This window comes from Bombina bombina, chromosome 2 (genome assembly GCF_027579735.1).
Source record: "Bombina bombina isolate aBomBom1 chromosome 2, aBomBom1.pri, whole genome shotgun sequence".
NCBI lineage: Eukaryota > Metazoa > Chordata > Amphibia > Anura > Bombinatoridae > Bombina > Bombina bombina.
This window is the reverse complement of record NC_069500.1, coordinates 1,000,496,761-1,000,516,601: the sequence shown is the minus strand read 5'-3', so window position 1 is coordinate 1,000,516,601 and position 19,841 is coordinate 1,000,496,761. Positions and strand designations below refer to the sequence as shown.

General features: G+C 41.0%; 1 protein-coding gene across 2 annotated transcripts in view; it reads right to left on the bottom strand.

Annotated features, from left to right (window-relative positions):
• The window catches only part of AP1AR (adaptor related protein complex 1 associated regulatory protein), a 190,039-nt gene that overhangs the window by 71,736 nt on the left and 98,462 nt on the right, over positions 1-19,841 (bottom strand). Inside the window, exons 5-6 of one of the 2 annotated variants that reach the window (XM_053703552.1) lie at positions 14,050-14,146; positions 8,018-8,116 (exon numbers count right to left, since the gene is read on the bottom strand). In XM_053703552.1, the coding sequence (XP_053559527.1) occupies positions 8,018-8,116; positions 14,050-14,146 (196 nt within the window). The remainder of the gene's footprint in view (positions 1-8,017; positions 8,117-14,049; positions 14,147-19,841) is intronic. The other variant, XM_053703553.1, reaches the window with a different exon arrangement.

Genomic DNA, 19,841 nt, shown 5'->3' with positions numbered 1-19,841 from the left:
AATAGCCAGTAGAAAGAACTTTCCAGGACAACAAATTAATATCGATTTCATGCATAGGCTCATCTGGAGCCCGTTGCAAAACCTTAAGAACCAGATTCAGACTCCAAGGGGGAGCCGAAGATCTGAACACAGGTCTGATCCTAATCAGAGCCTTAAAGGACTGAACATCTGGAAGCTCAGAGAGGCTCTTGTGCAGTAAAACAGACAAGGCTGAAATCTGTCCCCTCAGGGAACTGGCTGAAAGACCCTCCTCCAGACCATCCTGGAGAAACATCAGAATCCTGGCAACCTTAACTTTATGCCAAGGAAATCCACGTTCTTCACACCAGAATAAGTAGGTTCTTCACACCTTATGATAGATGCGACGAGTAACCGGCTTACGAGCTTGAATGAGAGCATCAATAGCCCTCTCAGAAAACCCTCTCTTGGCAAGGACTAAGCGTTCAATCTCCACGCAGTCAGCCTCAGAGAATCTAGATTTTGATGAACAAATGCGACAATGTAACCTCCAAGGAGGAGAAGTAGATGACATCCTCACTAGATCCGCGAACCACGTCCTTCGCGGCCACGATGGAGCAATCATTATTACTAACGCTTGCTCCTACTTGATGCGGGGTGCTAATAGAGGAAGGAGTGGTAAAGGAGGAAAAAGGTAGATTAGATCGAACCTCCAAGGCACCGCTAATGCATCTATTAGCTCCGCCTGAGGATCCCTGGACCTCGACCCATATCTGGGTAGTTTGGTATTGAGACGAGATGCCAAGAAATATATCTCTGGCGTCCCCCACCTGAACCATATCTCTGCAAACACTTTGGGATGGAGAGACCATTCCCCCGGATGAAAGGATTGTCTGCTGAGAAAGTCCGCTTCCCAGTTGTCCACACCCGGAATGTGGATCGCTGACAGCAAACAGCCGTGGGCCTCCACCGACTCCAGAATCTGAGATACTTCCCTCATAGCTAGGGAGCTTCTCGTTCTCCCTTGATGGTTGATGTAAGCCACCAAGGTTATATTATCCAATTGGAATCTGATTAACTGGGCTGAACCCAGAAGAGGCCAAGCCTTCAGAGCATTGTAGATTACTCGAAGTTCCAAAATGTTGATTGGGAGGGAGCTTTCCTCCTGTGACCACAGGGCCTGTGCCTTCTTGGCACCCCAAACAGCTCCCCATCCTGAGAGGCTCGCATCTGTAGTCACAATCTCTCAGGATGATCTTAGAAAGGATGTCCCTAGGGACAGATCCGGACAGAGTCACCAAGAGAGCTGATTCTCTGGACTGGTTGTCCAGGGAAATCAGCTGAGACAGATCCGAATGATTGCCGTTCCAGTGCCTCAGCATGTACAGCTGTAGCGGTCTGAGACGGAACCTTGCAAAAGGAATTATGTCCATGCTGGACACCATGAGACCAATTACCTCCATACACTGAGCCACAGATGGCCTTAAGGAGGTCCAGAGGGCAAGACATGCCGAAGCTAGTTTGCACCGTCTCTGGTTGGTTAGAAATATCCTCATGGATACTGAATCTATTATAGTGCCCAGGTATGGGATGAGAGAACTCTTCTCTAAGTTTATCTTCCATCCATGTGAACGAAGAAGAGAGAGAAGAAAAACCAAATGGTCTTCTGCTAGATGAAAGGATGGCACTTGAACCAGAATGTCATCCAAGTAGGGAGCTACTGCTATACCTTAAGTTCTGGCGACAAGCCAGGAGAGCTCCCAGAACCTTTGTGAAGATTCTTGGGGCCGTAGCTAGACCAAACGGAAGTGCAATGAACTTGAAGTGCTGATCCAGGAACGCAAAAATCAGGAACTGGAAGTGGTCCCTGTGGATTGGAACATGAAGGTAGGCATCCTTTAGATCTATAGTGGTCAGGAACTGTCCTTCCTGAACTAGAGGAAGAATGGACCTTGAAAGAGGGGACATTTAGAAACTTGTTTAAGCACTTTAGGTCCAGAATTGGGCGGAATGTTCCCTCCTTCTTTGGGACCACAAACAGGTTTGAGTAATATCCCAAACCTCTTTCTGCGATAGGAACAGGGACAATGACCCCTAAGGAGGACAGATCCCTCACGCACCCCAGAAAGGCTTCCCTCTTTTCTGGCTTTAAAGACAGAGAAGAAATCTGCCCTTGGGAATATGAGATTTGAAACCTATCTTGTATCCCTGAGTTATGACCTCCAGGACCCACAGATCCTGCACGTCCCTGAACCAAGCATCTGAAAACAGTGACAGTCTGCCCCCTACACAATCCAGCTTTGGATAGGGCCGCCCCTTCATGCCGACTTGTTCTCGGCAGGCTTCTTGTTCTCCTTGGATTTATTCCAGGATTGAGCCGGCTTCCAAGTGCTCTTGGTTTGCTCAGGCTTAGAGGAGGACTGCTGACGTTGGGACTTTTCAGAACGAAAGGAACCGAAAAAGTTAGATCCTTGTCCCATAGCATTGTTCTTTTTATCCTGCAGTAGGAAGGCACCATTGCCCCCAGTAACCATGGAGATAATGGAGTCCAGGCCTGGACCAAATAAAATGTTTCCCTTAAAGGGGAGAGAAAGTAGTCTAGACTTAGAAGTCATGCCGCAAACCAGGACTTCAGCCAGAGCGCCCGACGCGTCTGTACTGAGAAACCAGAGATTTGAGCATGCAGGCAAATAATCTGCATGTTTGCATCACATATAAAAGAATGATCAATTCTCAAAGCCTTAATTCTTTCCTGAATAACGTCGAGGGGACCCTCCACCTCGATCATTTCCACTAAGGAGTTGCACCAGTAGGCCGTAGCTCCAGCAACCGAGGCAACAGCCGCTGCCTGTTGAAATAAATATCCCATATGCTGAAACATTTTCCTGAGAAAAGTTTCCATTTTTTTATCCATCGGCTCTCTGAAAGACAAGCTATCCTCAAGAGGGATAGTAGTATGCTTAGCTAACGTGGAGAAAGCACCATCCAACTTAGGGACAGAACCCCACAACTCTAGCTGAGAGTCCGGGCCGGGAACAATTTTTTAAAGGCAGACAAAGAAAAAAAGGAATACCCAATTCTATCCCATTCACTCTTAATAATATTCACCATTTTTACGGGTATAGGAAAAGTTAGCGGCGCTACCCTATCCTCGTACACTCTGTCTAATTTAGGGATCAAAGGTTCATCAGGCAACTTGGCCTCTGGAACCTCTAATGTAGACAGAACCTCCTTTAGAAGAAAATGTAAGTGTTCAATCTTAAATCCAAAGGCTGGTTCCTCCGCATCTGGAGGCCTAGAGGTAGCAGACTCCGATCCAGAAATTTCACCCTCTGAAGACTCAGAGTGTGACCCATCCTGAGATACCTGAAAAGCAGACAAATCAAGTAAATCATTGGATGTCCCCAGGACCGGAGAGCTATGTTTAACCTTTTGCTTGCACTTAGCAGGGCAAAGTAAAGCACTAAGGGCCTTAGACACCACCGTCTTTAACTGCGCCGTAAAGTCTGATGGAAAAAGGCTCCCTCCAGATGGAGGATCAGGCGTGCTACGGGAAGCTGTATGAGACAATGGAGATGATTGATGGGTACGCACCTCGCGGATTGGCGAGTCCTCAGAGGTGAACGGCTACGTACTAAAGGGGTTAACCTTCTAAGACAAAATAACCTTGTTGATGCATATGGAACATAGTTGAGTGGGCGGGCACACCAAGGCCTCCTCACAATATAGGCAGGTATTATTATTAGGAATAGAGGGAGTACCCTCAAGCATATCAGGATCCTCCATAGCTTGCGCTAACAGTAGGATACAAATAAATTAACTCTATTTTTTCTCAAAAACGGCACCTATATACCCCCAATGACTGGGTCACTCACTACCTCCTAGACCCAGGCACCAAGAGAAGAAGCGACCTCTCCGACAGCTAGCTCGGTCAGGAAAGAGAAAACAAGTGTGACCACACCCGGTCACCTGTTGTGCAATGCAGGACTGCCCCTGCCATGAGAAAAAGGGCGCCAGTGCTATCAAGCTGGGCAGCGCTTAAAGTGAAATACCTGTATGTTCCGTTACCGCCTAACAGTCTATGAGTCCAAAAATAAATCTCACATAAAGCAGCATAAATCAAAAGAACACATTTGAATAATCCCCACTGTTCAAAAACCTCCCTCAGCAGATATTAACCCAGGATTCTAGAACGATAAAAAGGAGTCACACTGTGACCCTGTCTTCAGCAATTTCAACATAAGTAAAAATTGAAACGATATTACCAGAATCCGTGCTGTGGAACTGAAACACAGCCTCTCAAGTGTGACAATTTTGTAGCATCGCTCATGACATGGACTTGAGTGAAGAAGCAGACAGTGAAACTTGTCAACACTGGATGCTTAAGGAGCTATTAGCAGGCAGTCTGGACGGGTTCGCAGAAAGACTCTCCCTGCATCTCTAGACTCTAACTTTTGTCAATGCTCTCACTGAGAGGCTGTCAAGACTACTTAAAACTCCAGTTCTATAACGAAAGGCATATAGTGTCTGAAATCTTCTGACACTTCTCTTCCATCCTCCTGTGACAAAAGGCAAAGAATGACTGGGGGATAGGGGAAGTGGGGGAGGTATTTGGGCTTTTGGCTGGGGTGTCTTTGCCTCCTCCTGGTGGCCAGGTTCAGTATTTCCCAACAATAAGGAATGAAGACGTGGACTCTCCTTGTATTAAGAAGGAAACAATCTTGTTAAGTTTCCACTCTCCTGGCTGAATAGGAAACCTTGTTAGGAAATCTGATTATATACTGTCTGACAACTTTTTATACCATTTTGGTATTTTATGTTGGCTACAGCTGCTTTGTTATAGGAGTAAATTATGACTGGCAATCCCTGGAAAATAGAAGTACAGTGCAGAAGAGAATTTTATTGCCCTCAATTCCAGAAGATTTATTGTTATTCAGGCTCCTTTAGGACAGAAACTTTTGACATATTCATCGCCCATGGTAGTACCTCATATTGTCATGTTTGCATTGGTTGAAATGAATTGCCTTTGGGGTTGACTAAGAGACTGCCTGTTAGTGAATGCTGAGGGTTTGTTAGTGATTGAGACTTGCTATGTACATCTTAAAGAAATGTGTCCATCTTGTCATTCCACTGTGCAAATAAAAGCTTGGATTTTTCACTTTATCTAATGTCCAACAGACTATAATCTTGTTCCTTCTGAAAACTTCAAACATATGGAAAAAACTATTACATCTTGTCTGTCCTCATGGATACCATGTTGTTGGGAGTTTGAAATTCCACACCCAGAAAAACACATCTGACTGTAACAAAGCTAGCTTTTTTGGCCAACCATGCTCTTAGCATCTCTCGCTCTCTCATCTGTCTGTGTGTGTGTGGGTGCCAGCAAACAAAACTCCCTCCAGCTGTATACAAAGCCATTTTGGGCCAATTTAAAGAACTCTTATATGAAAAGTAAAGGAATTGAATTTGCACTGCATAGTAATAAGATGACAGAAAATATTTGTAAAGCTGTGATATAAAACATAAATGCTTAAAAAAAAAAAAAAAAAGGAAAATAGAAATACAAAACGCAGACAAATGTAAACTGCCAAGGAGACAATGCAGGCACTATGAGGAGAGCTGTCAGTAAAAATCTGACAAGAGGAAAGGATTCCTGACATCATCCCCACTGGAACCATTAGTATTGATCACAGTTCATCTTCTCCTGTCTGCTGGGCAGGAGAAAAAGCTGTCTGGTTTTGGTGCCTTTTAGGGAGGAGAAATGGAATTCAGAAGAGCTGGGTTTCCTCTTCTAGACCCTCTTAAAAGAATCATCTTCACTAGTGACTTAAGCCAAGGTGTGTATCCGTGTGTAACTACAAATCACATTTTTAAACTATGAAACAGGCATCAACAATGTTAATTAACGACTGCTTTGAAATGTGTATAGTGACGTATAAATGCTGCTCATTGTTATGTGTATCTTTTGTATTTTCACAGATATTTGTGTATTGCATTTTTACCCTAATAAATCTGGTGCCAATATTAGATGAATGCTGCAGACCAGTGTCTTTTTTGCCATTCGTTTCACTAATGAATGCCGAATAACAACATTTTGCATAACTCCAGCATACAATATCACAGAAAAACCTTATTAAAACACACAAATCGTAAGAAAGTTGTTTCACAAAATTTTACGGCAATTGTGTAGTTGATTTTACAGACCATCATGGAAGCAAAAGATACATGGTGCATAGGAATATGCATTTACACAGGTTACATTGCACATTGTGTGTAATTTTATAGATTACATTTCACTAAATGCTCAATGCAATCAATAAACATTGTGATGCAGTTTCATAGTTTAAAAATGTGATTTTAAATCAAATAATGACATTGTACATGTCCCTATTGCTTACATAATTTGAATGGGGTTGCTATTTCAAACTGAACTTTAAATTAATTGGGATGGCTTAAAAAAAGCAAAAAACAAAAAGAAAAAAAAATATATTGTACTTCTGAGGGATTGGAATAGGGAGTCAAATATCTAAGAGCTTTGATGACATCATTCCTACAAAGAAGAGCATATTTCCAGTTCCTAGTATTTGAACAAGATGAAGAAAGGGCATGGTAAAATACAGGACCTGGCTCCTAACTGTTTTAGATTATTTTATATATCTAGACTTATATCATTGTCTGTGTGTGACTGGCTCCTCAATATTCATACTGGATCTTAATTTTGAAATACATTTCTAAATGCCTAGAATAAAGGAACCACATTCCTAGAAATCAAATCCCAAGAAAAAACAAACAAAAAACACTTTCATCAGGAATGGAGATTTCTGAAAAACTTGCCCATCTCAGATGTATGACTAGCTGAGGAAAGAGCTGCCAACAAGACAGTCTTAAAAGAAAATACATTTATAGACAGAAACTTAGTGCAGCAGTTCAAAGCATGAACCTTCAGAACACAACTAAGATTTTACAGAGAAATTGGGAATTTATAAAGGTGGAATTCCCTGTGCACAAAAGCAATTTAAAACAACATCAAAATTGCATTACCAAATATTTAAAAGGGACAACATCAATCTGTCCAAAGGATATCGCCCAAAGGATATACAAAACTATAGTATAGTAGCGAGAAATAGGGTCATACATTTTCTCAATTAAGACAAATAAAAGGAATCTGATTCATAACGTGTATTCCGGAGGATTTGATCATTTGATCAGCACAGTGTATGCTAAAAAGCAAACACAGTGCAAGCTAAGATCCCAAACAATGCCTTGCCTGCTCCTGCAGGATCACACTGTCTGTTAGGGTACTGGGTCCCCTTTTATAGAAAGCCAGACACCATAAATCCACTGAGAAAACAATTGTTATATAGAAAAAACTTATAGCACAGGCTACTGTTGAATCAAACAAACTTTCTTTCTAGATGAGGACACAGCCTGCTTCAGCTTCTCCTTATGCTAAATATTAGTATGTATGTAGTGGTGCTGAACTCTTCCAAGGATAGTTTCACTCGAAAGGCTCTCTTTGGAGTGAAGCTATCCTTGGAAGAGACATACCACTAAGAAAATATGCCAGAGAGACTCCTCACAGGTGTATAAGATTGTCTATGTTGGCATTGCACGGCCACTAGTGGAGGTCCCAACAACTATGAAGGAATTAGTGGACCAAGGCAGCAGTGAGTGTCTTTGTACTAAGCAGAATTATCTTCTCTTTCTTCATCTGAGCTAAATAACCAATTTGGCTTTGGTAGGGCTCCAACTCAACCTACCGTACTTCAAATAGGTAGAAACCAAACTGAGTCAAGCAGGAAGGGGAAGATTATATGTAGGGGGTTTCTACTCCTCTCATATTTTTGGGAGGCATTTCTACCTAATCCAGTGTCCATACCTACCAATACAGATATGGTTCTATAAAAGCATGGGAGAAAAAAAAGGTCAAAAGTATACTCTCGAGCTGACAATAAAACAACATGCAGTGGGCAGCACAAGAATTAGGGGTTGCATGAAAGGATATCAGAACTTATACTACATGAACTAAGATATGCAATTGGGGCCTGTGTCCCCTCACCTCCAAAATCTTTCTTTGCTTGGCAGCCCTGGCTGCTTCACGTTGTGCAGCATATAATGCCTCTTCTTCTAGTCTTAACTTCTCCTCTTGTAAGGCTAACTGTGTATGAACAAAACAATAAGGGTTAACAAAATCAGAACCTGTCTATCTGTCCTCTAAATTAGAAAAGAAAATGGTTTAAGAAATAAAAAAAAAAGACATGCAAATAAAATAATGACAAGACAAGAAATTAAAACATACATTTAATCCACAACAGAAATGGTCTCTAATATGCACTTTGTAACATGACCTTGATTTCATTTTAAATCAGTAACTCAAATAACGTGTTAGTAAGATGTTGACTAATATGAAAAAGTAAGTGCAGGTTCAGTTTGGTACATTGCTTTCTATTGATGTGCTCTGCACAAAGCATTGTTTGATAGAGCACACATTTTAATACTCAAATGCAAACCTACACACACACAAAAAAAAAAGTTAAAACATCTGCCCATTAAAGTGATATTAAACCCAATTTTTATTCTTTAATGATTTAGATAGAGAATGCAATTCTAAGCAACTGTCTAATTTACTCCTATTATCAAATTTTCTTTGTTCTCTTGGTATCTTTAATTTAAAAAGCAGAAATGTAAAGTTTAGGAGCTGGCCCATTTTTGGTTAACGCATGCTTATTGGTGGCTAAAATGTAACCACCAATAAGCAAGCACTACTATCCAGGGTGTAAATTAGAAATTAGCTTAAAATTGCATGTCCTTTTAAGTTGCTGATTTTAATGTCAACATTTACACGCCAGCATTATCCTCACATTTCAATAGCAAAATCAAATATGGTGGGTTCTGAGGAAGTTGGCAGTATTCATGAATCAAGATGGCAACAGCTGAGGATGATAACAAGCAACAGATCATTGGGTAAAAAGTGTCTGCTTACCAGGTATTCACGGTCTTGCTGGGTGACTACATATAAACACATAAAATAGCAAGAGCACAGTATAAAGAGAGATATAACAGGTTTGCCAGCCATTTGCCTCAGAGCTCCTTACCCACATGCTATGTTATCTGGCAGAGTTGCGAGGAGAATCTAGATATGTAAATGTCAAAGAGCAACTTCCTGAGTGATACTATTCAGACACAAACAAACATTTTGAGGTGTCACATTTGCATTTTGTCATGACAGGACATCTTGCAGCACATAATTAAAGGGACACTGAACCCAAATGTTTTCTTTCATGATTCAGATAGAGCATGCAATTTTAAGCAACTTTCTAATTTACTCCTATTATCAAATTTTCTTCATTCTCTTGGTATCTTTATTTGAAAAGCAAGAATGTAAGTTAAGATGCCAGCCCATTTTTGGTGAACAACCTGGGGTGTTCTTGCTGATTGGTGGATAAATTCACCCACCAATAAACAAGTGCTATCCAGGGTTCGGACCAAAAAATGGGCCGGCTCCTTAACTTAGATGTCTTCTTTTTCAAATAAGTATGGCAAGAGAATGAAGAAAAATTGATAACAGGAGTAAATTAGAAAGTTGCTTAAAATTGCATGCTCTATCTGAATCCCGAAAGAAAAAAATTTGGGTTCAGTGTTCCTTTAAGGATCCCACCTTACAGATACATAAAGTTTAAGCACGCAGATGGCACATGCAGATTTTTAGTACATTAGCAACAAATCCCTCTGAACACTGCACTGCTTAGCCATGCCAGACCATAGCTAGCAACCTACTCAATGATGTCTGTTTTGTCACTTTAGAGTTCACTCACAGTTCTTCAATTAAAATCGGGGGCTACAGAATAAATAAAATCAGATTATACAGAGTAACTAACTATTTAAAATAAAATAGATATATGTCAGTATATAGTTGTACATAAAAAAAAGAGGACAGGTTTACTTTACTATTAAATGCATTGGATGCTGTGACTGCATTCAAATTACAATTATACTTATTAGTTATTTGAAAGGTGCCAACAGATTCTGCAGCGCTAATGATTATCGTTGGACTATAGTGCACATGTTCATTGAAATAGTTAAATCTTTGCACTACAGTTAATATAGATTTTTTTTTCAGAAATTGCCATCTACAAACTTCTGGGAGGCATTCTATCTCCTTAAAGTTAAATAATTATGATTAATATCAAACCTGATGTAAAGTGTTGAGACATTTTCACAAAAAGGGTTACGTTTAACTTTAACTGCTAAGCTATTTCCACCCCTGAGCTGTTTTGCAGTTTGGAAATGCTGCTCACATTTAAGACCTACTCTAGGCCATTTTTCAGCAAGATAATTACACACATACTGTTTTATTTAGGAGAGCCAGCAGATTCAAACTATACCATTATTTTATGTATATATCATGACAAGTGAGAAACCTGCAGCAAATTCAAGTTTTAATAAACAAGGTTATAAACAATAGTGTGTGCATTTCCCCCTAAACTATAGTAAAAGAAAAAGGGTATTCTTATAAGGGCCTTTGGTATAGTTATGTAATTTTGATCTGCACATAGTGGCTCCCACAAGTGATAGAGGAGCACTAGACCTCCAGGGATGTGGAGTAAGTGCAAGGGCGGGGCTAAGATGAGCTCTGAAAGCAACCCACTCCCGATCATGAAATATATTGTACGGATGACAACCACATGTCATCCACACCTAAAGGGTTAATCATATACTGGAACATGATTTTCTTTTGTAGATCACTGCGGGTAAAACATGTTAAAATAAAATTGGTATAACCAGTTGCATCAAGAACAGTTCTCAAGGCTAAATGAGAATGTGGTATTGTGTAAAAGGTGTACTTGGCGGATACTTTGTAAAACTCATTACTTTAACTGAAGAGTGAAACAGTATTATTACAGCTAATACACTAATACAGCGCTTTGTGGAGATTGCGAGAAAAGTGACTGGCACCATTTTGTTATGCGCAGTTCACTCCGTTTACATCATTACAGTGCAATCTGTGTCTTAGTGTTATAGTCTGGCAAATTTTACTACAGTTATTGTCACTATTTTACAAGTACAGTATTTGAATACTAATTGAATACTGTGCTGTGCTAGTGTTAAACTAAATGTAGCGCAATTGCACCCCTAATATATATTAGTTCAAACATGTTTTCAAGTTTTTAAACACACTGGCAAGTGAAACAAAAGCTAAAACCGCCTTGTTTCACTTTAAGTCGGTTTTCACTTTACAGTGGGGCTCCGGTCCCTAACCCGCTATATGAGCGGGGTATACATGTACTAAGCCCAAATTTTTTCTTTAATGATTCAGATAAAGCATGCAATTTTAAGCACCTTTCTAATTTACTGCATTATTTTGTCTTTGTTCTCTTGCTATCTTTATTTTAAAAGAATGTAAAGCTTAAAAGGGATACTAAACCCAATTTTTTTTCTTTCGTGATTCAGATAGAGCATGAGATTTTAAGCACCTTTCTAATTTACTCCTATTATACATTTTTCTTTGTTCTCATGCTATCTTGATTTCAAAAAAAGCAGTACTGATTTGTGGCTAAATGTAGCAAACCAATCAGCAAGCGCTACCCAGGTGCTGAACTAAAAATGGGCCGGCTCCTAACATTTCATTACTGCTTTTTCAAATCAAGATAACATGAGAACAAAGAAAAATTGATAATAGGAGTAAATGAGAAAGTTGCTTAAAATTGCATGCTCTATCTGAATCATGAAATAAAAAAACATTGGGGTTAGTATCCCTTTAATAGCCGGCCCATTTTAGGTTCAGCACCCTGGATAGTGCTAGCTTATTGGTGGCTACATTTAGCCACCAATAAGCAAGCATAACCCAGATTCTTAACCAAAAATGTGCTGGCTCCTAAGCTTTACATTCCTGCTTTTTAAATAAAGATAGCAAGAGAAAAGAAAAATTAAAGGAGTAAATTAGAAAGGTGCTTAAAATTGCATGCTCTGTCAATCATTAAAGAAAAACTAATTGGGCTTAGTATCCCTTTAATGATTTTGAAATGATACTATGCAGCTCCCATGTATTCCAAGAAGATAGAAATGGTTAAAGCTGGTCTAAAAGAGTCTTACAGATGGGGATAATCACTGTTATATGGTTGTATTTGTGTCTGGCAGGAAAAAGTCAATAATTATCTGTTCAGTAGTTTGTGAGAAACAGATAGAGGCAAATATGAGCAACAAATAGGTGGACAAAGGCAGCAGATTTCTCAGTACCTAGGGTGACCCTTAACCTACATACATTCTGGACTGTCACAAATGACAAAATGTTTTAATGTGCATTTTTCTTTAACATTTACATGCACATTTATTTATGTCTAAACATCATTCTTCAAAGAACAGATCAGTGAAGAAAATATCTTTAGGATGATAGAATTGTATGTTAAAAATCTTATTTCAAGATGCAGCTCTCCAAATCTGAATTGCTAATGAACCTAGCAAACGGTCTCATGTGCTACTACCCACTGGTCGCTCTGCTCTGTCTGGAAGCCCATCATTAATTTAGCATGTTTAAAGCACCTCTTAAATATTTCACTAGCTATGAGAATGTGCTGATGTGAGCCAGGGGATGATCAGGTCAACAAATTCTAGGTGCTCACACACGATGTTTTGTTCTCTAGTCCCAATCCGAAGTGCAGTAATCTTTTTTGCACAGGAAGTGAGAGTTCCCCTAAGGGAACATGCTTATAGCTCAAATATATTATTAATACCTGCACTTCTGTTGAGGGGGGAAATAGTGTGTGTGTGTTATATAATGCAAGTTACTAGTCTGAATCCTAAAAATTCTGCATCATATGTCAGTTTGTTGGTTATTTTGATATATGGCTAGGGCTAATTAGCATTACTACACTATATACAAATAAATATAGAAGATAAAATACAGGTAAATATGCACTTGAGAAAACATTTGTAAAATAAAGCACCAAAAATAGAACAGGCAGTTATCCATTCTACCTGTTACTAAAATTAAACAGGAACTTTAATTATATATATAATTTTAAGAATAATAATAATAATAATCCTATATAATAAAAGACAAGAGTTTGTCTGAAGCCGTCATGCGCAGTTCAGACAAACTCTTGCCGCGAGGACCCGGCAGCAGCTCAGCTGTAAGAGGCGCGCGAGGACCCGGCAGCAGCTCAGCTGTAAGAGGCGCGCGAGGACCCGGCAGCAGCTCAGCTGTAAGAGGCGCGCGAGGACCCGGCAGCAGCTCAGCTGTAAGAGGCGCGCGAGGACCCGGCAGCAGCTCAGCTGTAAGAGGCGCGCGAGGACCCGGCAGCAGCTCAGCTGTAAGAGGCGCGCGAGGACAGAGAGAGAGAGAGAGAGAGAGAGAGAGAAAGCAAGAGAGAGAGAGAGAGAGAGAGAGAGAGAGAGAGAGAGAGAGAGAGAGAGAGAGAGAGAGAGAGAGAGAGAGAGAGAATGGGAGAGAGAGAATGGGAGAGAGAGAATGGGAGAGAGAGAATGGGAGAGAGAGAATGGGAGAGAGAGAATGGGAGAGAGAGAATGGGAGAGAGAGAATGGGAGAGAGAGAATGGGAGAGAGAGAATGGGAGAGAGAGAATGGGAGAGAGAGAATGGGAGAGAGAGAGAGAGAATGGGAGAGAGAATGGGAGAGAGAATGGGAGAGAGAATGAATGGGAGAGAGAATGAATGGGAGGGAGAATGAATGGGAGGGAGAGAGAATGGGAGGGAGAGAGAATGGGAGGGAGAGAGAATGGGAGGGAGAGGGAGAGAGAGAATGGGAATAACACGGCCCGTGTCAACGGGCTTTAGGACTAGTAATATATAAATAAATAAAAGTGGCCCTTTAACAACTATCATACACAACAACTCTACCTTACCATTTGCAGCAAGTAGCTGTTATCTGCAACTAACAGATGAAGTTCAGGAGTTGCTTGTGCTCATTTCTATCCTTAGGAAGGAAGAAGTCTATTTGATTTGTGTAGCACTTGTGCATATATAAAAAAAATACCATATACCTTGCTAAAGAACTGCGTGTTATTGAGAATATAAACAAAAACTGTAAATGTTTTTATTAACATTTCTTATGTTTATTTGTGCTCTGTCTTACCTCATCTTGAAGCTTGATATCATCTATCTTCTGTCGCTCTGTAATTGATTCATAATGCCTCTCTTTTAAATCGGCTATTTCTTCCTCACTGAGAGGCCTATAGATGAGAAAGAGATAACTTTAGCCCTTTTACATTTGCATTCCAATGATGAGAGAATACAGCAAAATGTCCAAGGCTCCTCTGGGTGTCCTTTACAGAATGTACTATTACAACAATTATCTTTTGGGTGACCATGAGCTTATTGGAAATGCTGAAAACAGTCATTTTTGCGCACTACTGTTCTAAACACATTTGGTTTTCTGCATTTTGTCCTCATTCCCTTGTTAAAGGGATACTAAACCCAATTTTTTTCTTTCATGATTCAGATAGAGCATGAGATTTTAAGCACCTTTATAATTTACTCCTATTATCAATTTTTCTTTGTTCTCATGCTATCTTGATTTGAAAAAGCAGTACTGTAAGCTTTAGAGCCGGACCATTTTTTGTTCAGCACATGGGTAGCACTTGCTGATTTGTGGCTAAATGTAGCAAACCAATCAGCAGCTCTACCAAGGTGCTAAACTAAAAATGGGCCGGCTCCTAACCTTCTATTACTGCTTTTTCAAATCAAGATAACATGAGAACAAAGAAAAATTGATAATAGGAGTAAATTAGAAAGTTGCTTAAAATTGCATGCTCTATCTGAATCATGAAAGAAAAAACGTGGGTTTAGTGTCCCTTTAAACTGGCAAAGGTTATGCAGAGTGGCGGAGATGTACCATGCACAGGAGCTTGCACACAAACAGGCACATTAAAGGGACGCTAAACCCAAAATGTTTCTTTCATGATTCAGATAGAAAAACAGAATTTATGCTTACCTGATAAATTTCTTTCTCTTGTGATGTATCGAGTCCACGGATTCATCCATACTTATGGGATATTCTCCTTCCCTACAGGAAGTGGCAGAGAGAGCACCCACAGCAGAGCTGTCCATATAGCTCCTCCCTTAGCTCCACCCCCCAGTCATTCGACCGAAGGCTAGGACGAAAAAGGAGAAACTATAGGGTGCAGTGGTGACTGAAGTTTTTTAAATAAAAATATACTACCTGTCTTAAATAGACAGGGCGGGCCGTGGACTCGATACATCACAAGAGAAAGAAATTTATCAGGTAAGCATGAATTCTGTTTTCTCTTGTAAGATGTATCGAGTCCACGGATTCATCCATACTTATGGGATACCAATACCAAAGCTTTAGGACACGGATGAAGGGAGGGACAAGACAGGTACCTTAAACGGAAGGCACCACTGCTTGTAGAACCTTTCTCCCAAAAATAGCCCCCGAAGAAGCAAAAGTATCAAATTTGGAAAATTTGGAAAAAGTATGAAGCGAAGACCAAGTCGCCGCCTTACAAATCTGTTCAAGAGAAGCCTCATTTTTAAAAGCCCATGTGGAAGCCACTGCTCTAGTAGAATGAGCAGTAATTCTTTCAGGAGGCTGCTGGCCAGCAGTCTCATAAGCCAAACGGATGAAGCTTTTCAGCCAAAAGGAAAAAGAGGTAGCCGTAGCCTTTTGACCTCTCCGTTTACCAGAATAAACAACAAACAATGAAGATGTTTAGTTGCTTGTAAGTAGAACTTTAAAGCACGAACCACATCAAGATTGTGCAAAAGACGTTCCTTCTTTGATGAAGGATTAGGACACAGAGAAGGAACAACAATCTCCTGATTGATATTCCTATTAGAAACAACCTTAGGAAGAAACCCAGGTTTGGTACGCAAAACCACCTTATCTGCATGGAAAACTAGGTAAGGTGAGTCACACTGTAAAGCAGTTAACTCAGAAACTCTTCGAGCCGAAGAGATAGCTACTAAAAACAAAACTTTCCAAGATAGAAGCTTAATATCTATGGAATGCATAGGTTCAAACTGACCCCTTGAAGAACTTTAAGAACCAAGTTTAGGCTCCATGACGGAGCAACAGGTTTAAATACAGGCTTGATCCTGACCAAGGCCTGACTAAATGCTTGAACGTCTGTAACATCTGCCAGACGTTTGTGTAAAAGAATTGACAGAGCAGATATTTGTCCCTTTAAGGAACTAGCTGATAATCCTTTCTCCAATCCTTCTTGGAGAAAGGACAAAATTCTAGGAATCCTAATCTTACTCCATGAGTAACCCTTGGATTCACACCAACAAAGATATTTGTGCCAAAACTTATGATAGATTTTCCTGGTAAAAGGCTTTCTAGCCTGAATCAGGATATCAATGACCGACTCAGAGAAACCACACTTTGATAGAATCAGGCTTCCAATCTCCAAGCAGTCAGACGCAGAGAAATTAGATTTGGATGCTTGAACGGACCTTGGATTAATAGGTCCTGCCTCATTGGCAGAGTACACGGTGGAACAGATGACATGTCCATCAGGTCTGCATACCAAGTCCTGCGTGGCCACGCAGGTGCTATTAGAATCACTGAAGCTCTCTCCTGCTTGATTCTGGCAACCAGACGTGGGAGGAGAGGAAACGGTGGAAATACTTAAGCCAGATTGAAGGACCAGGGCACTGCTAGAGCATCTATCAGAGCATCTATCAGTACCGCCTGGGGATCCCGGGACCTGGGCCCGTAACAAGGAAGTTTGGCATTCTGTCGGGACGCCATCAGATCCAATTCTGGTGTGCCCCATAGCTGAGTCAGCTGGGCAAATACCTCCGGATGGAGCTCACACTACCCCGGATGAAAAGTTTAACGACTTAGGAAATCCGCCTCCCAGTTCTCTACCCCTGGGATATGGATTGCTGAGAGATGGCAAGAGTGATCCTCCGCCCATCGGATTATTTTGGTTACCTCCATCATCGCTAGAGAACTCTGTGTTCCTCCTTGATGATTGATATAGGCTACAGTCGTGATGTTGTCAGACTGAAATCTGATGAATTTGGCCGCAGCTAGCGGCTGTTCTATTCCACTGTTTGAGCATGCATAGTTGCAGTGGTCTGAGGTGTAGGCGGGCAGTTTTGATTTTCTGACCTCCGTCAGAAATATTTTCATTTCTACAGAGTCTATCAGAGTCCCTAGGAAGGAAACTCTTGTGAGAGGGACAAGAGAACTTTTTTTTTATGTTCACCTTTCACCCATGAGATCTCAGAAAAGCCAACACGATGTCCGTGTGAGACTTGGCTAGCTGGAAAGTCGACGCCTGAATTAAGATGTCATCTAGATAAGGCGCCACTGCTATACCCCGCGGTCTTAGAACCGCCAAAAGGGACCCTAGCACCTTTGTGAAAATTCTGGGAGCCGTGGCCAACCCGAAGGGAAGGGCCACAAACTGGTAATGCCTGTCCAGAAGGCGAATCTGAGGAATTGATGATGATCTCTGTAAATAGGGATGTGTAGATACGCATCCTTTAAATCCAAGGTAGTCATATATTGACCCTCCTGGATCAGAGGAAGAATAGTCCGAATAGTCTCCATCCTGAAAGATGGTACTCTGAGGAATTTGTTTAGAATTTTGAGATCCAAGATTGGTCTGAAAGTTCCCTCTTTTTTGGGAACCACAAACAGGTTGGAGTAAAAACCTAGCCCTTGTTCCGCTCTTGGAACTGGGCGGATCACTCCCATGGTATGTAGGTCTTCTACACAGCGTAAGAACGCCTCTCTCTTTGTCTGGTTTGCAGACAATTGAGAAATGTGAAATCTCCCCCTTGGGGGGGAGTCTTTGAAGTCCAGAAGATATCCTTGGGACACAATTTCTAAAGCCCAGGAATCATAAACATCTCTTGCCCAAGCATGAGCAAAGAGAGAGAGTCTGCCCCCTACTAGATCCGGTCCCGGATCGGGGGCTACCTCTTCATGCTGTCTTAGAGGCAGCAGCAGGCTTCTTGGCCTGTTTACCTTTGTTCCAAGCTGGGTTAGGTCTCCAGACTGATTTGGATTGGACAGAATTCCCCTCTTGCTTTGCTGCAGGGGAAGCTGAAGTGGGACCACCCTTGAAGTTCCGAAAGGAACGAAAATTATTTTTTTTGGTCCTCATCTTATTTGTTTTATCCTGAGGGAGGGCATGGCCTTTCCCTCCAGTGATGTCTGAAATAATTTCTTTCACAGCAGGCCCGAATAGGGTCTTTCCTTTGAAAGGGATGTTCAACAATTTAGATTTTGATGACACATCAGCAGACCAGGACTTAAGCCATAACGCCCTGCGTGCTAAAATGGCAAAACCTGAATTCTTTGCCGCTAATTTAGCCATTTGGAAAGCGGCATCTGTAATGAAAGAATTAGCCAACTTAAGGGCCTTAATTCTATCCAAAATATCCTCTAATGGAGTCTCCACCTGAAGAGCCTCTTCTAGAGCCTCAAACTAGAAAGCAGCTGCAGTAGTTACATGAACAATGCATGCAATAGGTTGGAGAAGAAAACCTTGATGAACAAAAATTTTCTTTAGGAGACCATAGGATCTATGAAAGCACAACTGTCTTCGATAGGTATAGTTGTACGCTTAGCAAGAGTAGAAATAGCTCCCTCCACCTTAGGAACAGTGCCACGAGTCCTGTATGGTGTCAGATATGGGAAACATTTTCTTAAAAACAGGAGGGGGAGCGAACGGAATACCTGGTCTATCCCACTCCCTAGTAACAATAGTCACAATCCTCTTAGGGACTGGAAAAACATCAGTGTAAACAGGAACCTCTAAGTATCTGTCCATTTTACACAATTTCTCTGGGACCACTATAGGGTCACAATCGTCTAGAGTAGCTAATACCTCCTTGAGCAATAAGCGGAGATGTTCAAGCTTAAATTTAAAGGCCGTCATATCAGAATCTGTCTGAGGGAGCGTCTTTCCTGAATCAGAAATCTCTTCCTCAGATAACAAATCCCTTACCCCTACTTCAGAACATTGTGAGGGTATATCGGATACGGCTACTAAAGCGACAGAAGGCTCAGCATTTGTTCTTAACCCAGAGCTGTCACGCTTTCTTTGTAAACCAGGCAGTTTAGAGAAAACCTCTGTGAGGGTTTTATTCATAACTATGGCCATGTCTTGTAAAGTAAATGAATTAGACGCACTAGAGGTACTTGGCGTCACTTGTGCGGGCGTTACTGGTTGTGACACTTGGGGAGAGCTAGATGCTAAACCCTCATTTCCTTCTAACTGAGAATCATCTATTGCAATATTTTTAAGTGCTAAAATATGCTCTTTATAATTTATAGACATATCAGTGCAAGTGGGACACATTCTAAGAGGGGGTTCCACAATGGCTTCTAAACACATAGAACAAGGATTTTCCTTGGTGTCAGACATGTTAAACATTATAGTAATGTAACAAGCAAGCTTGGAAAACCCTTTAATCAAAGTAAATAACACTTTAAACAAAAATGGTACTGTGCCTTTAAGAGAAAAAAAGCTGCACAAACTCTGCAAAAAAGTGTAAAAAAGCAGTAAACACAACAAAATGTTTACAGTAGCATCATAAAGCCTTAGTAACTTTGCACCACTATGCAAATAAACAATGAATCCCTTAATGTAAAAACCGGATTGAAAAAACTTGAAAACCGGTAAAATAATGTTCAGCACCTTGCCAGAGCTCTGCTGTGGCGCCTACCTGCCCTTTAGGAACGATTTGTGGGGAAAAAACCTCTTTACAGCCTTCAAATACAGCAGGAATCTCTGGAGAAGTAGCTGGATGCTTCTGAGGTAAATAAACTGTGCAACTGAAAATAGGCCCCTCCCACCCCACTCAATGTTATGGGGCCTAAAAAACACCACAGAGTGTTTCTTAAACTAGCCATGTGGGTTAATAACCCTTAAACAAGCCACA